This window comes from Lissotriton helveticus, chromosome 2_1, assembly GCF_964261635.1.
Source record: "Lissotriton helveticus chromosome 2_1, aLisHel1.1, whole genome shotgun sequence".
Taxonomy (NCBI): Eukaryota; Metazoa; Chordata; class Amphibia; order Caudata; family Salamandridae; genus Lissotriton; species Lissotriton helveticus.
In genome coordinates this window covers 196,201,951-196,214,294 of record NC_136059.1, presented here as the reverse complement: position 1 = coordinate 196,214,294, position 12,344 = coordinate 196,201,951, and the positions used below count along the sequence as shown (strand labels likewise).

At 46.0% G+C, this 12,344-nt stretch overlaps 1 protein-coding gene across 1 annotated transcript in view; it reads right to left on the bottom strand.

Annotated features, from left to right (window-relative positions):
• Positions 1-11,963, bottom strand: part of DCAF12 (DDB1 and CUL4 associated factor 12) — a 306,661-nt gene extending 294,698 nt beyond the window's left edge. The window contains exon 1 of the mRNA XM_078674716.1: positions 11,681-11,963. Coding sequence (XP_078530842.1) covers positions 11,681-11,737 — 57 coding nt within the window. The 5' untranslated portion in view covers positions 11,738-11,963. The remainder of the gene's footprint in view (positions 1-11,680) is intronic.
• Between the last annotated feature and the right edge of the window lie 381 nt (positions 11,964-12,344).

Below are 12,344 nucleotides of genomic sequence, written 5' to 3'. Positions count from 1 at the left end.
AGCGAATTCCACAACTTAGCTGTGTTAAATGAGAATCTTCTCCCGCCTGTTCGTGCCCTTTTGACTCTCGGGACTAACAGGAGATGTTTTTGATCCGATCGCAAAGTCCTACTTGCTTTGTATGGAATTGCTAAGTTCTTCAGAATGGGAGGACCTTTCCCTAAAAGAATTTTGTGGGCTATGCAGAGCGCCTTAAAGGTCACTCTTTCCCGCACAGGGAGCCAGTGTAACGCCTTTAAGGCGGGTTTCGCTGATTGCGTCCTCGGGACGTCCATAAGCAGTCTTGCCGCTGCATTTTGGACCTGCTGGAGTGTCTTGAGGGTGGATTCGGGTGCACCTAGAAAGATAACATTACTGTAATCCAATCTGGAAGTAATCAAGCCCTGAATCAGCAACTTCCTCGATGTGGCCGGTAAAAGGGGAAAAATTTTCCGGGCAGATCGTAAGAGAGCGAAACAGACTCCAACAGTTTTCTTGGCTTGGGTCCGGAATGACAAGTCCTGATCTAACCAGACTCCCAAGCTCTTAATCACCTCTTTGGGATCAGGGAGGTCTCCCATACAACTCGGCCAGCTGGACAGAGGGAGACAGGGAGATTTGCTCCCCAGCAGCATTATTTCCGTCTTCGGTCCATTCAGCTTAAGGGCTGAGTCTTCCATCCAGGAGTGAATGTCCGACAGACAGGAGCACAGAGCATCTGGATTTTCACTCAGTTGGGAAAGCGAGAACACCAACTGCGTGTCGTCCGCATAACTAACGATTTTAATGTCATACGGGGACACTTTGTCCTCCAGGGGGGCCATATACACATTAAATAGGGTCGGGCTGAGGGAAGAGCCCTGTGGCACTCCACACTGGAGGGGGATCGATTTAGAGCGTTCGCCACCGTCCCAGACCTGATATGTTCGACCGGTAAGAAATGATCTCAACCACTGCAGGGCCACCCCAGACACCCCTACCTCAGCCAGCCGCCGAATCAACACCTGGTGGTTCACGGTGTCAAACGCCGCACTGAGGTCCAGGAGGATCACTGCCACTGACCCTCCTGAATCCAGGATACGTCTTGCTTCATCAACAACCGTCAAGAGAGCGGTGTCTGTGACCTGCCCTGGGCGAAAGCCGGTTTGCGAAGCACGTAGCAGTCCGTTGGACTCCAAGAAGGCTGATAATTGCTGATTGACCAGTCGTTCCGCAATTTTGGCGAGGCCCGGCAGCAGAGAAATGGGCCTAAAATTAGACAGGTCCCCAGGGTCCAGGTTGGGCTTCTTTAAAAGAGCCTTAACCACAGCGGTTTTCCAAGTAGGTGGGACTAGGCCCTGGGCCACAATGCCAATAGCTCTAACTTTTGCAAAGGCGAAACCGTTGCATTGTAAATGCTTGTTCTACACTCCTACTATCTTTTTATGGGCTGGGGGTGCCATCCAACCCTAGAAAACATCTTACACCTGACCCTGTCCGGAATACATTTCTGATTTTTTTCTATGATATGATTGGAAAGAGCTGGTGAATACTCTCAAACTTATACGTTTGTCAGCACAACCCACAGGGCATACCAGCCTTTTTGTCGACCTCCAGCCCTTGTAAGTAGATTTGTTCCCATGACAGTCTTCTGGCGAGTATATCCTTTTGAAGGCAAAAATCAGCTTTCACACATGCAAGCCTTGCTCGTATGCATAAATAGCTGTGAGAATCAGGTGCGTAAAATGTTTACTCTACACCACCTTGCAGATCAAGTTGTAAAATGTACAACAGTCATTGAAGAAGAGTTCGTTAAATGCTCACAATGGCAAACAAGGGAACTAGAATAATGTGAAACAAAGTAATTTGCCCAAGAATTACACAATGTGGTGAAACAGAGGGTCAGCAGTCTCGCGGATATTCAGTTGGTTAGAAAAACACTAGACTACATCAATAATCTGGGATTATTCACAGTCTTTTTGTGAAATTGAGTGAATGTTTAAAAGTATATTTACTAAGAAATTCACAAAAGCCTTTTTCTGAAACTAAAGTAAGAAAGACAGGAGTGGTGCAATAAGAATAATTATATATACTGCACTACAATCCGAACATCAACTCAGTGCAAGGCTAGCATATCCAAAAATCGTAATGATATCAAACAGCTGGCCTAATCAGAGTCTAGTCATAAAGAGAGACTGCGGTTAAAAGATTTCACATAAATAGAACCCAGAATGTTCATAATATGATAGGGTGTCCTCAGATAGATGATATAACAAGAACGCTGTCCATCAAATGGCACCAGTGTTGTTGTTTTTTTATACAGGACAAGTACATTTAGGGAGCATGATGCTGGCTCTTTAGAAAAGTATATATTTTTATAAAATTGCACACCCATGAATGTTAGAAGATGGTTTAAGACCTGCTTTTTGGCATATTAATTTGGATAGAATTTGAATATATTATATCTTTTTCTAAGCTGTACTAGACTAACTGATGTCTTTAAGATTGATTCTTGAAGGGTTTTGGCAATAGAGGTGCACCGTCATTCTACATTTGACAACAATAAGAATGAGCAACATAATTGTCATACAAGAGAAATATTACATCACATTAATCTCCATACTTCCGGAGTCCCTCCTTCCTGTACTCTCTGGGGCACCCTTAGCACCTCTAAGTGGCACAAGATGTAATGAGGCCACACTAATAGCAATATAGCGCTATGTTACAAACAATGATGATAACTTAAAGATCTCACATTTCTCTCTTCTACATCATCTTAGCCTGATTCCTGCTGCATTTTGAAACAAAGAGGAATGAACGAGGTTGTCGACTTGCACGTTATTAGGCACAAGGCAGTTCTCTTCTACCTGGCGCCCGTGGCTGCACTCCCGGAGGTGGGGCTACCCTGGGAGACGATGCCATTTTGCTACCTTGGAATGCAGGTAAAACAGGACAAAGAACAATACTGACTTAATATGGGTCGAGTGCTGGACGGTCTCACTGCCTCTATTACATTTTGGAATACCTTGCCGCTGTCTGTCATGGGCAGAGTGGCACTTAGCAAGATGGTATTGCAGCCCAGGTGTCTACATACCATGCAAAACCCGTTTTGGCATTTTCTGGAACTCCTTATTCAGGCAACTTAACAGGCTGTTAGTGTCCCAGGAGTGGGCACGAAAACGAAATAGGGTCTGGCTGTAAGTCCTAAAACTGGACTTGGCAGAGGGTGGATTGGAGCTCTCAGATCACCAGTTATACTAACTTGCTGAACTCCTCCAGTATTCCATGCTGTGGTGCGAAGAGGGCCCTAACAGGGAGAAGAAACTCCTGGAGGGATTGGTGATAGAGGCTGATCTACCTGAACTACTTATGGGAGGGAAGTCGAAGAGTGGCGGCTGGCACGCCCTTCATAGTGACCCAGGTAGCACAGGCATGGGAAAAAGCGGTCCCATATGTATTGAAACGTGCGACTTAAGCTAAGCTTCTTCCCAAATGGTGGTTGCAGCCCTTCCTGCATATCTGCGCCTCCATGGAACTCTTGCAGTGGGTGGATGGCGGCTGTCAGATGGGGTAAACCTGTGCTTGAATAACTCTTGTGACGCAGGTAGAGGCAGAGACACTTTTTGAGGTGGGACCCAGCAACTTCCATTTTTAATAGGCTAGCTGCTGCGCAACTCAAGTGCAATGAAGAGAAGGTGGCGATTTTCCTTTTTGGAAAGTTTCCTTCTAATTTTAAGGAAACTCTTTGGCCATCTGCGTTCCCTCTTCCCACCTCGACAGGGAAGCCCGCCAAGAATCTGGGGGTGTGGTTCGAGGAGAATCTTTCCTTTTCTTCTCACATCAAGAAACTTGCAGGGACCTGTTTTGGCCTTTTGAAAACCATAAGGAAGTTTCTCCCTCTCCTGCCTAGGCGGCGAAAGAAACTTATCTGCGCCCTTATTCTGTCTCGGCTGGACTACGCTAACGCCATTTACGTTGGAATCCCGGGCTTTCTGTTAAAAAAGCTTCAGGTAGTAGGGTATTGATATGTGGAATGCAATATTTGAAATGTTGATCTGAGAACTGCAATACGAAACCCTGCAATCACTTGTTTGTTTGTTGCTGTGGAAAATCAATAAAAATTTGTTTAAAAAAAAAAAAAAAAACTTCAGGTAGTCCAAAATGCGGCAGCCATACTTCTTCTTGAGAATCCCGCTAGGATTAGCGCAAGATCCCACCTACGCTCTCTGCACTGGCTTCCTGTAGCCAAACGTGTCAAATTTAAATCTTTAGTTATGGCCCATCATGCTCTTCATGGTCATGGCCCTATCTAAACCGCAAAAACGCTTTTCTTTTTATACTCCAGCACGACACCTGCATTCCATGTCCCAGTGCCTCGCCCAGGTCCCCCATTTTAAATGTCAGAGGCTTGGAGGCAGCTCTCTTGCCTGGAAAGCTGCTGTTGCATGGAACGCTCTTACTTTCGCCCTTCGGAACATTTAGGACCCGCTGATTTTCAAGAAGAACCTGAAAACACATCTCTTTTTTTAGTACCAGACTTTTGCCCCTCATTGCTTCGCGCCGGGACACTAGTATCTGTGGGCGCTACAAATCAAAATAACATAACATCTACAGTACGCGGGTGTGTCCTGTACAGTCCGTGAGATATGTCGTGTATTTCTATAGGTTCTGAATCAGTCCCCCTATTCCTGACCCTATTCTGGTTAAACTAACTATCAAGTTAACTAACAGTCAGCCCATGAGGCAAGAAAACCCCCATGATGCAGATACCGTTATCTGACGCAGTCACATTACGGCACAGGAACGTGTTATCTGATTAGGTCATAACGCTTGAGATCTAATTAGACAAGCGACATTCCTCCAGCCCCTGATAAGGCATACGACGTTCTCATAACAAATCAAACCTATGACAACCTGGATAATCCGTGCGGCCATTGTTTTGATTTCACAGAGAACTTTAGTAAAGAATGTGCTAACGAGCAAGTCGTATGACATCTTTATTGACGTATCTATGTCCATCCTTACGTCAATATCGGCACCTTTAAGGTATAAATATTGCCGACCTTGCCCTATGCAAACACACGCGTGGTGACAAGACGGAGCAGCCATACTTGCCGAAGCCGAGAGCAGAAGCAGACCCCGCTGGCAGCAGCCCCGCCTTCCTGACGCGCTGAGAGACGCGCTGCTATCTCAAGCCGAGAGACCCAGCACCGGCGTTTCTGGGCAGCCCTCGCAGGCAGCCTGGAATATCGAGAGCAGAGAAAGAGATACTATTCCTCATCCATCCTAAATTCCAGGTACAGAACTGAATAACCCCTCACAGAGAATTCTTTAGTTATTCACTTGGCAAAAACAAACTTAACTTAAACTGTAACTTTCTATTCCCGCCCACGCATTAGACTTAGGTCAGGTACACGGGGTAGGCGTATTTAGAAACACCAGTTGAGTACGTTTAGTCAAATGTATATGTGTATGTAAATATATTTTAATCATTTTAAACACGCACGTACTGACTGAGTAAAATAATTGCCTTGTGCTCACACGACTCTCGAGATTGACTCTTGATTAGGGGAGAGCAAAGTTGTCATGTTCTATGGTTGTCAGAAACTAAATCCGTTCTTGTCTAATCAGGGGAGTTAATTCCTTCCTTGAACATTCGAGAAAGTTTCTAGCGAACTCTGAGCTTAGCTGGCAAACCCAAAAATTAAGTCTAGTATCGACAGTAGTAGACCTAGTTAACGTCTGGTCTAGGCCTTTACTGCTGTAGGTACTATTCCAATGCGCAGAGCCTATTGGGAAAATAGGAACTACACTACAATCTAAACCGCAAAAACGCTTTTCTTTTTATACTCCAGCACGACACCTGCATTCCATGTCCCAGTGCCTCGCCCAGGTCCCCCATTTTAAATGTCAGAGGCTTGGAGGCAGCTCTCTTGCCTGGAAAGCTGCTGTTGCATGGAACGCTCTTACTTTCGCCCTTCGGAACATTTAGGACCCGCTGATTTTCAAGAAGAACCTGAAAACACATCTCTTTTTTTAGTACCAGACTTTTGCCCCTCATTGCTTCGCGCCGGGACACTAGTATCTGTGGGCGCTACAAATCAAAATAACATAACATCTACAGTACGCGGGTGTGTCCTGTACAGTCCGTGAGATATGGACAGGTTTTCCTGAGGAGCCCAGCGAGTCCCATATCCTAACGGAACTGCTGGACCTGAGTTGGAGCAGGGGTCTCATTTCCCGGTTTTGTCATGCCCGAAAGAAGACAGACAGACGCTATGTCAGCGACAACTGGAATAGGGTTCTTGACAGCCCACGCACGGAGAATGGAAACGTGCTGGGGCATGTCTGCAAGAAACAGCCAACAATGCTCAGTTTAGGTTGACCCAGTTTTGTTAACTCCACAGTGCATACCCGAAAGTGCAATGGCTACACAGGGTCTATCCGACACAGTTGGCAGGCTGTGCATACTGCAATCAGCCCCCAGCGGACTACATTCATGTGTAGTGGGTTAGCCACTAGTTGAGAACCTGCTGGACTAGGGTACTGCATCTGATAACAGGTGTCAGGGTGGAGCTGTCAGTACACCATTGTCTGCTGGGCCTTTTGCCACTCCCTGGGAAGGGTAGGAAGATGGGATATAAGTTTGCTCAGCTGAGATTAGCGCTTGCCAGGTGTCATATCACTATTCACTGGGCACCTTCAGCACTGCCGACACTGGGCAAGTGGAGAACTGACATGTTAGAGCGAGCGGTGGATGAAGAATGTAGGCCTATAAAGGTAAGCATAAATGACCATGAGGGGAGGGACTTGGATCCCCCCTCGTCTCTCCCCACCCATGCATGGCCAGACCTAGGATGTCATATTGCTTGTTTCCTTTTGGGAATCTTCTGCACATTGGGGGACCACTGTCCTGCTGCTATCTTTTCTGTTATAGATCAGGGTCTTGACCCAGTGAAGATTATATATTGATAAATGCTAATAAAGAAATATTTGAAAAAAAGAACTCAGTTAGGCGCCCTGCACGGGGGAATCATCACTCATAAATAATTAAGCAGAGCGCAGCTCTGAGAATACAACGTGGTCTTGTCAGCGCAGCATGGTCAGGTTCATAAACATTATACAATTTGTACCCAGCACTGCCCGGACATGGACCGGGAGCAGGACCTTCCTTGTTCTTTTCTGGCAAGGCAAAAGACCCTACAACCACGCAGTGTCTGATTAATACCCGGAGTAGCTTTGTTTTTCATTCCCTCAGCAACAGTTGACAGACTAACAGCTGTTGTGCACTAAGAACCAGGAGAGCTTTTGCCTGTCTAGGTATGCCCAACGAAGCCAGCAGTGAGCACCACAGCAACTTCCTAAGGATCAGACTGTAGATAATACAAATTCAATAAAGAGCAAAAACCAAGACATCGGAGCAATACTTGAATTTTTTTGTTTAGATACTTTACATAACAGAAAGGTCCAATTGTAATCCATCTATATGACCATTTGTCGAGAGCTTGAGATTTCTCTACATCTTGCAACATTGACACACACACAGAGACCAGCAAAGTTCCAGAACAGCACCGGACGTACCAGTGTCAATAGTAAGACGCTGTGCACCAGAGTCTCCACAGAGAGCTTGAACCCTGCATGCTCTTAATGCTAAATGCTGTTTTAGATCTAAACAAGCCCAATTTATAAGCGGGTAGGCACCTAAATTAAACCTTATTTCCCTCCTCCTAGTTTATGAATATCGCAAACCATCGAAACATTTCAGACAGGAAAAGTACTAATTCGAGGTTACAAACTGTTAGCAATGGGATTTCTAGTTGGCTAAGGCGTGCGCCAAAGTCAGGCAGAAACCACCACTCTAGTCAGGGCAAGGGAGTTACTCGCTGAAGATAACCCCTGCTCGCCCCCTTGGTAGAGGCAATGTGTAAAGCGTTTGCGCAACACACACACAGTAGCAACACACTAGTCACACTACAAAAGGAACTCCAAACATGGTTATATAAAAAATAGCCTTAGTATTATAAATACATTTCAAACATAATCACACATTTACACTGTGCCAACTGGCACTAGACAATATTCACAGGGGATTATAAACAGGACCAGGCCAATCGAGCCGCAGTCAGAACCATCAGAACAGGTAAGTAAAGGTAAAACACAACCAGTAACTACTGGTAAAATACTGTACTCAGCATTATCACATTAGCATTAGACACCATCCTAAAATATCATAGCATGACATTAGGCATATCCAAATTAGGCCCAAACCTCAATAGCATAAACACATTATGCATAAATATCCTAAACATAAACACATTATGTCATAGGCATCACAAGCATACATCACATTATGTAGTTTTGTATAGTCTGGCGCTCCACCAATCTCACTCACATTGACCCCAGGCCATCTGGCCTTTCACCTGGGCCCTAAACGCCCTTTGTCCATTATGTCAGGGCTGGCTGCCAATGCAGCAGAATCCCAAAAGAGTGCAATTGTGCTGGCCTAAAGGTTGCAGCAGCAACTTATTGCTGTGCAGTTGTGATGAACTGTAGGCAGGGGCACTTATTGTGCCCTCGGGGTGGGTCCCCACTGGGACTCTGTAAAACAAATTGTGCAAAACGTGACTGATAAGTAGTAAAGGGGGGGGGTCATGGACATGGCACACACTTTAGGTGCCACGTCACAGCGGCAGTGACACTGCATGCACAGGCCCTGCGATGGCAGAGGCCTGAGATAGCTTTGCAAGGCTCCTTTGGTGGGTGCGCAATCAGCGCTGCAAGCCGACCAGTAGCATTTAATTTACCAGCCCTGGGTATCTGAGATACCACTTTACAAGGGACTGACAGGTAAATGAAATAGGCCTAACAGGTGTAGACCAATCTTACCATATTTAACACAGAGAGCACACGCACTTTACACTGAACAGCAGTGCTAAAGTGCTCAGAGTCCTAAAACCACCAACACCATGTCAGAAAAAAGGCTAGGAGAAAGGCAAAAAGTTTAGGGATGACTCTGCAAAAAGGGCCAAGTCCAACACATACTAAGCATTAAAATCTGTTGTCTTTGTATATCAATATATATCCCGCAAAGTTATAGATTACTGCACACGTTTCCTAACATGCTGTTTAAATAAGTTTATATTTTAATTTAACGTACCTCAAGAATGAGAGCCTTGAAAGTGTAAGACATTTCATGCTGTGGAGTCTTGACTAAAAGTCATCTGTGCAGGCCTGCCAAGTGTCACGCATCAGGTGTGACGCTAACGCATTTCAGTGTGGTGTTCCGCAACACCGCACTGAAATGCATTGTCACGCATTTTAATACTTGCCACTGTCAATCACCTACCAGTGCTAAACAGGCTGCTAGCGCGCGCGCCGGCGCCTGTGACTTCTGTGCACCGGCTCTGCTGCTCCCGGGCTGCTGCTTCTGTGCTAAAATATGTATCCTTATTTTAGCCCTGTTGGCTGCATTACTTGAAATACCCGCCTGCCTGCCTGTGGCGTAGATATCACGTCAGACTCACTGCCCAATACTATGGAGACCCGGGCAGTGGTTACGTTGTGGCTTTGACCTCACGTCCTGGTCTGGAAGGAAGTGAGGTTGGATATTCAAGAAGCCGCGGGACCAACTGGAGCTCTTGCTGTCCGCGTCCGGCGGCATTAGCGCTAATGGCAGAGTGTACACTGTGCTTCACTGACCGAGATTGATCCTCCATGATGCACTGGCCTTGGAGTGTATTGGTAAATTCAATGCAGTGACATGGGGCAACTTTTACTCTAAGCACATGATGGTACTGCTTGTGCCTGGGAGCTGCATTGAATCAAACCACCATTCGGCTTTAGGTCACGTGCTCCGTCACAACAGCGCGTAACCTCGTTAAAAAATGCAACATCCTATTGGAGTAGCAGAGACGGCGGGCGGGAGCCTTGTTGCTGCTCACCAGTAGAGTTCCTCTGGCCCATGCAGCATTTGTTTCCCCACGCTTGGCCTCAGCTCTTCCCCCACATTTGCGGTGATTAATGGCAGGACCGACCCCGCAACCAGCCTTGAGAGCGGCCCCACCCTGAACCGAGACATCTGGGGATTGACTCTCTCGCATCGTGGAAATGCTGGGCTCAGCTTCAGGTAGAGTGGTGATAGGCCGAGCAGGGTGTGGGAGGATAGCGGCCAGGGGTGATGCCCGTTAGGTGTTTTTCAGGTGAGATGGTTGAGAGGGAGGACTCGGCTGTGTAATTTAAGCGATGAACCGTCCAACGCTTCTTGAAATAACAATTTCAGCGCCTGTTGCAGTGCCTCAGCATTAGGCTTGCCTAATCAATACCCGGAGGTGCTGCTGTCGAGTTAGCGTGTTTAGTACTGACTTTTGGGTGTTGCTTCTATGTCATGAGGTCAGTAACTGAGAGCTAAACTCATCTGTGCCGCTAGCTGCATTGCGTGCGGGGCTGACCACTTTGGGGTAATGATTTATTTAGTTTTGGCCTGTAAGTACTCATAATTTGTTAAATAACTACACTTCCTGGCTGCCGACTCAGCTTCGATGTTTTCCTGCCTCAGCCTGTGCCCTTGTCCAACCATGGTGTATGTCTACCTTATGTGCACTGAACTTTAACACATAACTGCTTCTGAAAAACTTGTTTAATATCATGGTTACTCATTCGTTTAACTCTATGATCTAGTGGTTACAAGGCCACAAGTGCTTTCAATAGCTGGTGCTTTGCAGTAGTTTTAAAACCTTATAAGGGTTTCTTGTTGGTCAAATGGGTGTCATTTCTAATATTTATGTTTCCCTAATATGTTTCATTCCTTGCTCTTTACTCTTGAGAAAGTGTCACTCATAGTCCATGAAATGTCACTCATAATTACACTAAAATTATGAAACTGTCACACATTGCAATCTGAAACCTTGGCAGCTATGTCTGTGGTGTTACTTTGCGCAAAGGAACTATTCAGCACCACATATACTGTAACAGCCCTATCAGGTGCCAAATGTTATGGGTCAGATTAACGGGAATACGTTAATCTTTCCTGCATTCCTACACTGCACTAATAGCATACAATTTTGAGAGCATCTGTTAGCTCAGCAGCAGTTGTTCTTTGTAAGTCAACCAACCAAGTGTTAAAAAGTTGTTTGTCAATAGGATGAGAAAGACTCCCGACAGTCAACGTTTAGATACTACCGCCCGTCTGATGATTAGGGGTAGAAGAGTGTGTCACAGTTGTCATGGTGTGCGATGTTTTTAGAGGTAAGATGGCTGGTGCTCTCTCTACTGTGTGCAGAAACAGGTAACTTTAAATGCAATAATAGTACGTCACCAGTGAGAATCACTACCTCAGTACACGTAAGTACATTTGAATAAAAAAAATACGTAGTACTTATAGAGTTGAATGTTGTACCACATGGGACTCTTCTGCTCGGTTTTAATCCCAATTAGGCCTTACACACAGCGTCACTCATAAGGCAAACAATGTCACACATAAGCACGGTTATACCATGATAATTTACACATGACCAAACTGGAAACTTGGCAGCTATGTCAGGGAGAAGAGGATACAGGTTTACTGTGAGGGTGAACCAACTTAGGTCTATGAGGCAGTAAATAAAACACAGGCTGGTTGAGAGGGCAGGGGGTTGGTTGCACTGAGGGCTACTAGAGAGAATCTCTGTGTGGCCTGCCCTCTTGACATACCCCCAGTGGAGCCCTCTACCTGCCCTGGGTTTACCTGCTCTCCCGCCTCCGGAACTGCCTTCCGCTTCCTGCTAACTGTTTTCCTCGCCATAGTAGAAGCCGCGGAGGCCTCGGAGCCGCATGGAGAAGGCGGGGGGCTCGTCTTGGCTCATGTATTGTCGGGTAGAAGCTTCTGCGGGCCCGGGGACGGACACCCAAGGCTGTGCTCCGGGCCGCTTCCAGCTCTCAGCGCACAACTACAGCGCGTCACACCGACCAGGGGACGAGAGCCAAGCATTGCCTATCTACGTCGACGCCGCCGCCATCTTACACACAACAAGCCTCGTCCACCAACCTCCCCAGTTTACTTTACTGTTGTTTTTAAATGGATTAATAACATCTTAATTCTTTGATAATATATTGGAAACGACGAACGTGTTAAAGACAACTCAGTGTTCTCATTAAATACTATTTTTTTTAAAACTTATCATGCACTAATTAGCACTGATGAAATGCGTGTACCAGTCTGAGAACTTTAAAGACAATGGGGATTGTTTTGATTAATTCATTTTGCCCTACTGAGAAAGAAATTTGCCCCCTTCAAGATGGCCGTACTATTACCTCCCTCGTATGCTATCTGAGATTTTTGCCTTTCTTTTGTTTCAATGTCCTTTTTGTCCTTCTTCTACTTGGCTATACCTGCCAGGAACTCACAGAAC